The sequence below is a fragment of the Artibeus jamaicensis genome, unplaced genomic scaffold (genome assembly GCF_021234435.1).
Source record: "Artibeus jamaicensis isolate MK-2021 breed Jamaican fruit bat unplaced genomic scaffold, CSHL_Jam_final contig_391, whole genome shotgun sequence".
In the NCBI taxonomy this organism is placed as follows: Eukaryota; Metazoa; Chordata; class Mammalia; order Chiroptera; family Phyllostomidae; genus Artibeus; species Artibeus jamaicensis.
The window spans coordinates 23693396-23705756 of record NW_026521814.1 but is presented as its reverse complement, the minus strand read 5'-3'; the positions used below and the strand labels follow the sequence as shown (position 1 = coordinate 23705756).

General features: G+C 37.7%; 1 protein-coding gene across 1 annotated transcript; it reads right to left on the bottom strand.

Moving 5' to 3' along the window:
• Window positions 1-2: 2 nt before the first annotated feature.
• Window positions 3-4564, bottom strand: ASDURF (ASNSD1 upstream open reading frame). The gene is made up of 4 exons (XM_037162993.2): window positions 4312-4564; window positions 2324-2377; window positions 711-786; window positions 3-92 (listed from the first exon to the last, which is right to left on the bottom strand). Exons 1-4 carry the CDS (start codon window positions 4405-4407, stop codon window positions 22-24), a joined length of 297 nt encoding a protein of 98 aa, XP_037018888.2. The 5' UTR covers window positions 4408-4564; the 3' UTR covers window positions 3-21.
• Between the last annotated feature and the right edge of the window lie 7797 nt (window positions 4565-12361).

Genomic DNA, 12361 nt, shown 5'->3' with positions numbered 1-12361 from the left:
TGTTATGTGAAATCAAGTAGACTATTTCTTGATTTTGGTCTTCTCTGAGTTTTCTATTTCTTGGTATTCTTTTTTCAGCTCATCCAATATATCTGTGGGGAAATAGGACAAGAATATTAAGTAAAATAAAAATTCTTGCAGTTTTACCTAGTAATTCACAGGACAACATATTTACCAAGATCAAACCATTTGAGTACAGTGCAGTGTATTAGTGCAAATAATTACAACAGGCTTTTCATAGGAGAATTTACCTTTTAGGAAAATAGATAGTATCAGTATATTAAATGCTTATTTTAGCACTGGGCTGTGCATTTTTTACATATACCATCTTATTTAAATCCCACAGACTTTGGAGGCTCATAGTAATTCATGCAAAGTCATGAAGGTTTCAGAAAGTGGTAGAATAGTTTTTCATACTAGATCTATCTCAAACTCTAAAGCACACTTCAATAATTAGAGCTCTCTAACACATCATACCTATTTTTATTTGATTTTCACTTTTACTATAAACTCATCTTTGGAAAGCTAACTTGAAGAAAACCAAAGTACTGCATTAAATTTATTAAGATGTGTACCACTACCCAATCTTTAGATACCTATTAAAACAGACTGATATAGACAGCACAATTTAGGTACTGACATGAATTTCTACAGAAAAACTGCAAAAAAAATGTCTGTGTATTTCTATATAATATACCAAAAAAACTTACTTTTGCTTTCAGAAAGCATTTCTGTTCGGTCAGCCAGAAAGAAAATGTTGCTGTTCTGTTGCTGCCTATATACTTTCTGCAAAACACAATTTAGGCTAATATTATGATTTCATCTACAAAGCAGCGGATGTCAAAACTTTGTACCCCAGTATTACTTATTCTTGAACATCAGTCACATGTTCAGGACAGTATCTTAGCATAAAGATAAATGAAAGTTACCCATTATCCTGCTACTGTTACCATTAAGACTGAGATGAACTCTTTTTTCTCTACAAATACCATAGTACTACTTTTCTTTAACAAATAAAAAGTCTCCTGTAAGTACAGATTTATAACTTGCTTTTATCAATGAACAATATATTAAGAGGTTTTTTCTTATTAATGTGTTGTCTTACAGCATTACTGTTTTACAACATTACTGTATGGGTATAATGTATTACAGTTTGTTTGGTCAGTCCTCAAGTTTTAGATATTTAAGGTGCTACCAACTTTTAGCTATTATAAACCTATGCTATGATGAACATATTTGTAACTAAATCTCTGTGCACTCCTATGACTTCTTTCCTCAGTATCAATTCCTGTAAATGCAACTGCCGGGTTGAAGTGTTACATACCTTTAAGGTCTTGATACATTCTGCCAATTTTCCCTCTACAAAGTCTGTATCAATTGTGCTTTAACCTCTAATATTATACAAGTGACAATATCAGAAATGTCTAACCTGTCAGTTATCAAATAAACTGTAAAATACTTTAAAGGGTTCAAAGTCATTTCTTCCTTAACTTTAAAGTGTAATTTTTTGGCAGTATAAGTACACATGAAACAGTAATTCGCTTGTTTATGAATATATTAATGGAAATGGCATTAAATAACCATGTTAGATATTTGGAACATTTATGTAAGAAAATGGGGGAGTGGGAGGGGAAGCAATTTATCCTTTCTTTTTTAAAGATTTTATTTATTTATTTACAGGGAGGGGAGAAGGGAAGGAGAAAGAAAAGGACAAAAACATCAGTATGTGGTTGCCTCTCACACACACTATACCAGGGACCTGGCCTGCAACTTAGGCATGTGCCCTGACTGGGAATTGAAGCAGTGACCCTTTGGTTCGCAGGCCAGCACTCAATCCACTGAGCCACACCAGTCAGGGCAATCCTTTTTGTTTTTTAACAATTATCCACTTTCACTTAAAGAAACTGTTTCCTCTTTCTCAATATATTTAAAGTTCATTTATTTTTAAAGAAAATATCAAATTTAAGTACAAATAAATATCATTAGTTATTACAGCTCCAAGGTATCATGGTACAATTAGTATCATTTGGTTCAAAGATAATGTGAATTTTATATGAGGAAAAATATTATCAACTATGATTAATATATAGGTATCTATATATCTATATTTTCTCTTGAACTACAAAATTTAAGGTAAATACATTTACATTTAAATAGATATCTATGTATTATGTACATATATATAAGCTTGGAGACTTGGCTTTTGCAATTTAAAAAGATACTGAAATATATTTTATATAAAATTCTTGTAACTTTAGCATATAGTTAATAAAATATAATCGAACCCTCCTACATGAGATTTATAATCACTCTGATAACTCACCCTGTTCTTCTTCAGGTTAGAAAGTTCATCCACAACAATTTTTTGTTCTTTAATCTATTGAAATGAAGAAAAAATTTCTTAAATCAGAAGTTCTCAAAGTATGTTAAATGGGGACCCATTAAAAGTAGAGATGGGAAAACAAGCTATAATGTACTCATTGTCCAAATGAGTTTGTGACCAGAAGGGAGAGGGGAGGGAATTTCAGGGGAAAGGGGGAAGGGTTTGCAGGAACAAGTATGAAGGACACATGGACAATAACAAGGGAATGGGAAATGGGAGAGGGAGGTGGAGGGAGGTGGAGAGGGCTCAGAGGTGGGCTGGGATGGGATTAAATGGCTGAAAACTGTACTTGAACAATTAAAATACAAAGAAAAAAATACACTACCCCCCAAGTGAGACTATGAATAAGATTCTCTTCTGCAGCAGTGTGTGTGAGGGTGCAGGTGTGGGAAAGTCGGAGGAAGAAACAGAGTAGACTCACTAAGTGTTAGACAGCCCCAGGAAGGTTGTTATTGGTAATCAGCATTCATGCATGAGCCGGAGTTACTAAACAAGGTGAGTTACTAAACAAGGTTTGTACCCTTTACTTAAAATAGACAATATGTACCAGTTTTTCAACGGTTTTGCTTTGTCTTAGCTTTTCAAAATAAAGAATACCAAACAGAGGGATGGGTTACTTCCCCCTGCCCCAAATACCAATGATTTTTCACGATTTATGTCCAAAATGGTGCAGCGAGGCATTCAGAACATGGAAATAGTACCAAACGCCCCATCTGGGTCGGTCACTAATTTCCATCTTCGCTTTGTTCCTCCTTCTGTGTCAGAGACTAGCACCGAGCAGGTATGGCTGCAGGAGGCTTCACTATTAGTAGGAGAGGGCTCAACTAAGTGGAAAACACGTTTTTTCATCTTTTCAATAATAGTAGTTATTTTCTGAACATGACGCATGATGTAGTTTCACCAGTGCCTCTGAAACCAAATTTGTAACTGGTGTCCTACCTCACATACCTTAGGTATCTGTCATACATCAGTAGAAGTGGCTTGTTCTGGCACGACAGAAATCAGACTGGGCTGCCTGCGGCTTGAAAATGCAACCCGCCACGAGTGTGTACCCCTTTGTCTTCCCAGTTAACCTTCAGTGTGGCAACTGACTGGGTCCAGTTGAATCCCGAGGCCGAATCTGCACAACCTCGAAACTTGTGTTTGCTCAATGCTTTCCCGTGCATTTTAGGGACGGCAGGTATGCACATATTTCACTTTGATTCAAACAAGTAAAGTGACACAGAGGGATTAGAGACTTGCCCCAGACACGACTATTCGTTTCGGACACAACCAAAGAATGTACGGCATTTAATACCCGGAAGGCTATAACCATCCCCAACCCCGATACACTTTCGCGGGTTTTTCTGTCAAGGGCAGATAAGGTTTATACTACATAGGCTTCCCTGTCCCCTCTTTCGGGGGGAAGGAGGACAATCAGGGGTCTGAGGATCACTGCCCTGGCTCCAGTGGAAAACAGACTGCAGGGAGGTAAGGAGGGGGGAGGAGGAGGAGGAGTCAGTCCGGGCCGTGGCCGAGTCCCGACAGCGTGCAGACTACGGCAGCTGGTTGGGGACGGTAAGCGTGCGCACGGTGACAAAGGCACACGCGTGAGTCGAGCTTCAGAAGTAGAATGGACAGGGCTTCCTGGTGGACGTCAGGGACAGACAACTGCACGGATGGTGGCCACATTTTCTCAGAACAGCGGATCTGTGGCCGGTGGAACTTACACAGGTCGTGCAGACCAAATCTCCGCCCACTGCCAGTTGGGCCTCATTTCCGGGCACGTTTCGGGGTCTCCCTTAACTGTAGCTGGCCAGGGCTAAGAATAAAAGCAGCAAGGCACTTGGGCCAAGCCGAGACGCGGCCTTGCCGCCACGCTGCACCTTCTCAGGGGTCGGCGGCGCCAGTCCGAGCCTGCGGGCCTTCTCGTTTCCTCCCGCACTCACCTTGCTGCTGAGATCCTCTCGGTGTGGGGCCGAACCGCCCGTAGGGATCAGCCCCACGCTGTCTTCTCGGCGTGCCTCCCGGAAGGGCTTGTCCATGGAGCACAAAATACGCACTGCGCAGCTCGACGCCAAACCAGTAGCCCCTCCCAGCCCCCAGACTCGGCGCCTCAGGATCCCTGTGGCCCACCGACCTAGGTTCCCTTCCCCCACAGGGCGCACGACAGCTCCCCCCACGCTCACTGGAACGCCTGCGCAGTTCAGGTCTGGCTTGGGGGCAGTTCTGCGCCTGCGCACAGATGCTTAAGGCGTGCTGAGCGGGGCGTTTTGTGAAATCTCATAGGTCCCTGAAAGGTCAGCTCGGGGAGGCGAAGTAGCAACCCTTGGTGTCTTATGCACTTCCTCCGGTTAGTAGACCGTAAGTTGTGTGTGCCTCATAGTGGTATACATGAAGAATAAGAGTGCAGTAGAAATAGGACTTAATATTGGGTTGGCCAAAATTCTTTTTAGTATTTTTTTGTAAAATAAAAACACATTTTTCATTTTCATAACTTTATCGGTTTGGACATTTTGATTATGTCGTCTGTCTTTCATGTGGTATAATGTTGTTTGCTCTCAATTAGTGTCTCAACTTGATTGCTGTCAGCTTTAATTGGTCTACCCAACCACTCAGCATGGAAAAATCTTCTGGAGGAAACTTCGCAGACAGGTTTGATCAGCCACAGCACTTTCTCCATACACTGCACAATTTCTTTTTTGCATTTCGGTTGTTTTTACCTTTCTTAAAATAATACAGCATAATACACTGAAAATGTGTATTTTCTTCTATCTTCAATATTAAAATGGCTACACAAAAATTCACCAATTTTGATACGTCTTTTTAATGCATGCTGATATGACAGCTGTCATAATATAATCTAACATACTTGTTTCGAATGAAGTTAATAACAACTAAGTGCTATAGAGCCATTTTATGGAAAAAAAAACCCAAGCTTTTTGGCCAATATTTATTATCTAATATGAAGCTATCCCAGATTTAAGAGGTGTATTGTTGGAAACTGAGCTGTACAGCCTTAGAAATTTGTTAACTTGTTATTAGGGTTAAGAGATAAATATAGGATGCCCAGTTAAATATGAATTTCAGCTAAATGAACAACTTTTTAGTAAATATACATCCTACACAATATTTGCACTATCTCACTCCTATGGGAAAAATTATCCAAAACTTGGAAATGGGCAAGAGGTTACTGGCTGTTTTTCAGTGCTTTTCTGGCCTTGACTTTATATTGACTGGACTCTTATGATTCCATAGGGTCAGAGGTTAACCTGTAGATTTTTGTGTGTTGGAAATGAAAATAAGTTCTGTTTGGGGGACCACATAACCCCACAGGTTATAATTTATCATGCTGTAAAGCATTAATCAGTTTTGTATCAAACCCTGCAATCTCAAGCTAACGTTTCTTTACTAATATAGGCCTAGCTTTTCAGAGACTCTTTGAATTGGTCTTAACATTTTACGTGTTCCCTCATTAGTTAATGCATTGAATAAAATTTTGGCATATGTTCATTTATATTTTCATGAGAGACATGACTTTATATTTTTTAAATTATACTTTATCATTGGAAATCTCAACGTTCCATGGAGATACCCAAATAGACTCACATGACGGAGCCAACAATGGCCAAGGAACAAGCTTCATGGGTTGTCAGGCTCATCTTTTATTGGCTCTTTGAGTAAATCCAAAGTGGTTATAGAACTAAGTTTACTGTCTGTTTTTCCTTTTTAATGACTAATTTTTTTTGATTTGCGTATGGCTAAGTCATTCCACATTGGTAGTGGCAGTGATTGAAAATTTGGTTTTATGGTCTGATCATTTGGTAATACCTGTTGGGTAATGGAGAGCTGGTCTCTATTAGAAGAGCAATGGCAGAGAATCCCCTTTTTTAGTCTTTTTGTTTGTCCTTTGCAAGGTCAAAATAATTAAGAATTTTGTGCCCACCAGAAAGAAGAGCAGCTTTTTGAGATCTGGGCTAGTGAATTTTTGTGTTGACCTTCAGCTTAGGATTGAAGTTGTAAAACTGAAGCTATAAATTCTCTGTATGTCCTTATGTCTAATTTAGAGTAGCTTTTCTATCTTGTGCGAATGTAAGATGTTTTCATACTTCTGGAGGGCATTAATAAATTCCATTGTAATCTCTCTTAAATTAAAGGATGGTCTATAGGCATAAATATGCACTTGTATTAAATCCCAAAAATTTAATCGAGAATGTTTTCACAATTATTTACTAGAAACATCACCTGATCTAGTAGGTTAACCCTTTTTTTTTATTTCTTAGCCAAAGTAGACATTTTAACTATCTGTATCCAATCTATAAATGTTAGAATTAATCAGGCCATTTTTTTTCTCAATCTACAACCTGGTCTTAGGCAACCTCATTCACTCCTATGACTTTTAATCTATATAAAGGCTAACAGCATAACTTGGTCCTCACTTTACCTCTCCTCTGAGATTTAGACCTATATATCTAAATGCTCTTTTTATATCTTGACATAAATGTCTTACATGCATCTCATAGTTAACATATTCCATGTTTATATATATAAATTTATTAGTATAAATTATTGTGTGTATAAATATATAAATATGATCATGGGAGACATTGTGCCAAAGTGGTTGAGAGCATGAGCTCTGGAGTTATATCCTATACCACTTACCAGCCAGGTGAGTTGGGCAAATCATCCAACCATATGGAATTTCAGTTTTCTCAATGTAAAATGAAGGTTAAAGTGAGGACTAAAGGAGATAATTCATTTAAAGCATTTAACATGATAACTGAACAATGGTTGCCACTAATAACTAACAGTATTATTGTTTCTGCTCTTTGCTCAAAATAAATCCTGTAAATAACCTACAAAGTCTCACCTATGGCTGTATACTCATTTCCTCCATTCATATCCTTTTTTATATTCTTGTTTAGCTGGTCTATTTCCTGCAGCAAACCAAGCTGCATCCTACCTCAAGGCCATCACACATTCTACCTCAGGATACCTTCATTCTTTTCAGTGTTAACTCTCATTCTTTCTTTAGGTTTTGGTTTAAATGTTAGATCCAGAGAGGTTTTCCTGGTCCTCTGATTTAAATTAGCTCCCTCCTTTTTTCTCTGTTTGAGAGCAGTTGGTAACTATGCACATTTATTTGTGTGATCACTTGTTTAGCTTACCTCCTCGAGGTCAGAGACTGTGACTGTTTTGTCAGGCACACTAGGTCACTATTAAATATTTGCTAAACGTGTGGGTGAATAGTTTCATTTCCTAACCAACCAGAGTGTTATAATACTGTTATCTCTGGGAATTTGGAAAAAAACAGGTTAGTGGGGGACAGAAGTCACATATTAAGAAAAAATTTCCAGTGAGAACCTGGAGCCTCTAAAACACATTATTAGGGCGTGTTTTTAAATAGTCAAACGTTTTCAGGCACAGTTGAATAGATTTTGAATGGTTGAATTTTTGTGCAGCAATTTTAATATTAAAGATGGAAGAAAATATGCAACATTTTTGCATACTATGCTTTATTAATTCAAGAAAAGTAAAAACACAACTGAATCACACAAAAAATTGTGTAGTGTATGGAGAAGGTGCTGTGACTGATCGAAATGTCAAATGGTTTGCAAAGTTTCTTGGTACTGTTGACATTTTGGCCAAAGTCTTTGCTGTCTCATACGTTGGAAGATTTAGCAGCAGTCCTGGCCTCTGCCCACTAGAAGCAATAGTGGTAGATAGCTGACATACTCAGAATATCCAAATCAATAAAGTTACTGGTGAAAATGAAAAATGTTTCTTTTATTTTACAGAAAAAACTGAAATTTTGACCAACCCAGTATTCAGCTAAAATATTAAATTAAACCCATCACCAAACTGGAAGAAGATCATAGCAAAGTAGAATTTATTCCGAGATTACAAGGCCAGGTTTCCTTCTCGATGACCTAAGTGACAAAGAGATAAAGCCATGATATTAATAGAAAGAGAATTAAGCAACAGTGTTCAGAAATTTAAAGCAAGTAATTAAAGTAATTCCTGTAATACACTCACAGCCAAAAATTACTCTGGATAAAGTGCATTACTCTAAATTCACCAAGAATATTTATAAAATTTCCTTATATTAAATAAACTAAAGTTTACTATTTAGTAACAAACCTTAATGAGCCATATAACCATGTAATGATATCAATAGATGTTAAAATCCGGCCCTTTAAGAAAAGAATATACAAGATGGGGGAAAAGTAGGTTTATAGCTCTGAAAATGCAAAACAGAGTTTATTCTTATATTATTATTTATAAATTATTTTATTATTTTCCATATTTATAACTGTTAGCCTACTTTTGCCTCATCCTATAATAAATAGAACATTTCAGAGAATACATTTCAGTTTTAAGCTTTAACTAAATTATAACCAAAATGAATAAGACGGCTTTGAGAAAAAAAAATGGTAATGGCTTTAATTTATATTCCATAAAGTCAAAATTAATATTTTATTAACATGTATTTGTATTTTTTTGGAAATTTAACAGCTTTTTTACTTGGATCAAATATTTAGTTTAGAATTTGAAAATTAAGACAACACTCCCATACAGACATATTATTATTTAAGTTATAAAGATGAGAAAAGTATGAAAATAATTTTGTTTTTCACTTAGAACTGAATGGAAGTTCCTCGGACATTAAGGTGACAACTTATGCCCTATAAACACTGCTTCCTAGCACAATGCCTGGCACCCATGAAGCATTCAAATATTTGTTATATTCAGCTGGAATTCGTTTTGCAGCCATTGAAAACCATTTCACAATTTTGTTCATTGAACTGTCCTGTGATAAAAGGTCAATGAGCAAATAGTCCTGGGTCTTGTACTAAGAACAGGGCTGATACCAAGGACAAATCATTAAATTCCTTGGCCTTTTTGAGCTGTGACCAATAAATTCTCAGCATGGGCTCTGTAGGACATGCGATCCACCTTTTTTTTTTCTTTGATATGTGAATGAATGCTTTTATCTGTCAATGCCAATGGATTTAGGAACTTAAATTATAAAGGAATGAAATGTTAGCCAATCAACAAGCAACCTTATATGAGATAGTTATTATTATACTGGAACAACTCTGTTCCATAGAACTATATATAACATGAGTAGCAAATGTGAGCCATGTAATTAATATAAAAACTTTTAGTGGCCACATTTAAAAAGTAAATAGTCCTGGCCAGATGGCTCATTTGGTTGGAGTGTTGTCTTATACCCCCAAAGTTTGTGGGTTTGATTCTTGGTCAGGGCACATATCTAGGTTTCACCTAGATTTTGGGTTCAATCCCTAGTGGGGGTGTATATGAGAGGCAACTGATCCAAGTTTCTCTCTCACATTGATGTTTCTGTCTCTTTCTCCCCCTTTTTCTCTCTCTAAAATCAGTAAACATATACTCAGATGAAAAAATTTAAAAAGTAAACGTAAAGGTAAAATTAATTTTACTATATTTATTTAACTCAGTATATCCAAACATTATCATTTCACCATGTAATTGATATGAACATAATTAATGACATATTTTGCCTTCTTTTTATACCTTCTTCAAAATCCATTATGTATTTTATAGCACATCTCCATTAAGACTTGGCACATTTCAAGACCTCAATGTGTCTAATGGCTGACTGTCTTGGTTAGAGCAGTTCTAGGCCTCCTGCCTGAATAAAATAATATGAAAGTGTCTGCCATTATTGTATGAAATCTAACATCATGGCCAAATAAACTTTAAGATGATTCTCAAACATGTCAGTGGAACATCAAGAAAGTTTCTCTTTATTTGTAAAATGGGTGAATTAGATACGATGATCTATGTATGAGATCTGTTCCATTTCTAATATGACTGCTGTGGTTCTGTCAAAATGCCTTGTACAGAGGGGCCGTTAGCATTGTATGTGGTGTGTAAGTAATATATGTGTGTCTTTGTCTCATTCCATAAAAGCTTTGGGGCAGAATCTGTGGAAAGAAGGAAAAGTGGGGAAAAAAAGAGAGAGAGAGAAAAGCAATGAAGGGAGGGAGGAGAGAAGAGGGGAAGGAAAAGGAGGGGGGAGGGAAAAAGGGTAATTGGAGAAGGGTCAAATCTCAGAAATGTCAGTCTCCATTAGGTTGATAGGTGATTATTTCTGGTATCAGTGAACTTTCAAACAGAAGGCTTAGTTGTTAGGTGCAGTGCTCTTTTAAACTACAAGGTACATTTTAAAAGCATACCATGCCCCAAGAACCCCTTAGACTGTGGACTTATTTATATGTGGCATAGACCTAACAGACCTTGGCCTTTGTGATCACAGCCCTGCAAACTGTAAATTTAGTTTACATCGCCATGGGGATGGCCAAGCACAAAATCTGCAGTTTCCTCCCTGGATTTTCATGGTCAATGATACTTAAAAGGTGTGATGGTAGTGTAAATATATTTTAACTTATAAATTTTATTTTTAAGAGTTAAGTAAAATTTCTTAGAGGCTTAAGAGGTCCTCTCTGTTGAAGCCCACTTTCTTAGAACAAAGTATAGGCTAGTCTACTTTTAGCTGAATTCTACTTTTGGGGTTGAATTGGGACTTAAACCCTCAGGTGGTAGAAAAGAGAAGGGTATACCTACTATGATCAATAATAGGGATTTTCAGGGCAGTTTCCATGGCACTGGAACTAAAATTCAGGCACTGATCATACCTGGTTGCTTTTGTTGGAAGGGGAGTCACTAGAACATAGTAAATCTATTGCCCCAGCACCTATCACAAGTCCCTGACACATAGTAGATGATTTCATCCATCTTTAATGACTTCCATTATCATCTGTATGAGCACCTCAATTTGTAACTTTAGTTCAGATCTGTCTTTGGAGTCCTAGACCCATTGTAACAAGACCTGTACTTCATTGACTCACTGGTGATTCACGCTCACTGTGTCCCAGACTGAACTCATGTTTTCTACTAAAGCTGCTCCTCCTCCGGGCTTCTTTATCTCAGTGAATGGTACAACCATTTCAGTTACTCAAGTTTGAAACCTTTACTCATTAAGTTCCCTGACCTCCCACAGCCCATCAATCACTATGCCCTTCTGAATCTCCTTAGATGGATATTTTTTTTAAAAATATTTTTTTTATTTATTTTTAGAGGCGGGGGGAGGAGAAAGAGTGGGAGAGAAACATCAATGTGTGGTTGCTCTCATGTGTCCCCTACTGGGGACCTGGCCTGCATCCCAGGCATGTGCCCTAACTGGGAATCGAACCAGCGACCCTGTGCTTCACAGGCCCATGCTCAATCCACTGAGCTACACCAGCCAGGGCCAGATGGATATCTTGAATCTATTCACCTTTCTCCATCTTCTGCTCACACCACTTTAGTCTATCACTTTAGTGCTCACCCACTCCAAGCACTGTGGGGACTTCAAACTTTATAAATCAGATTACTTCAGCATCCTGCTTAAAATATTCAGTGCTCCTAGAACAAATTCTGAACTCTGATACTTGGGTATGTTAGAATAAATTCTAAGTTCTGTCATGTAGCCCACTGTGCCACTTTTCCCTTCACTTACCAGTTTCAGCCTCCTTGGTCCTCCTTCCGTTCCCAGTAGACTCCAGACTCTTTCCACCTCAGTCCCTTCCAATGTGCTCTTCACCCTGCCCCCACACAGACACTTAAGTCCAATTAATTGGTCAGGTTTCACCTTAATGCTCACTCCATTCTACAAGCCCGTTTTACAGAGTAGGTTAGGTCCCCTTTATGCATCTTGCAGCTCTCTGTATGCCATTGTGATCCTAATCTCATTGGTAATATTTACACAATGTTTATCTTTCCGTGTGGGCTTGGACTATGCTTCTCATGTATTGCAGCATCATCAGTAACTAGCAAAAAGGCTGATAGATAGCAGGCACCCAACAATAAATATTACTTGAAATAATGAAGCAATGGATAGGTAAACCCCTATGCATTACTTGATTTAATTAGCAACTGGGCTGTTGCTATTCATATCTGGGCCTACATATTTTA

Excerpts from the sequence above, each read along its gene's own strand:
- ASDURF (XM_037162993.2), bottom strand. The coding sequence starts at position 4,407 with ATGGACAAGCCCTTCCGGGAGGCACGCCGAGAAGACAGCGTGGGGCTG. Across the intron at positions 787-2,323 it reads CTAACCTGAAGAAGAACAGG|AAAGTATATAGGCAGCAACA; the intron begins GTGAGTTATCAG and ends TGTGTTTTGCAG. Across the intron at positions 93-710 it reads AATGCTTTCTGAAAGCAAAA|ATATATTGGATGAGCTGAAA; the intron begins GTAAGTTTTTTT and ends ATTTCCCCACAG.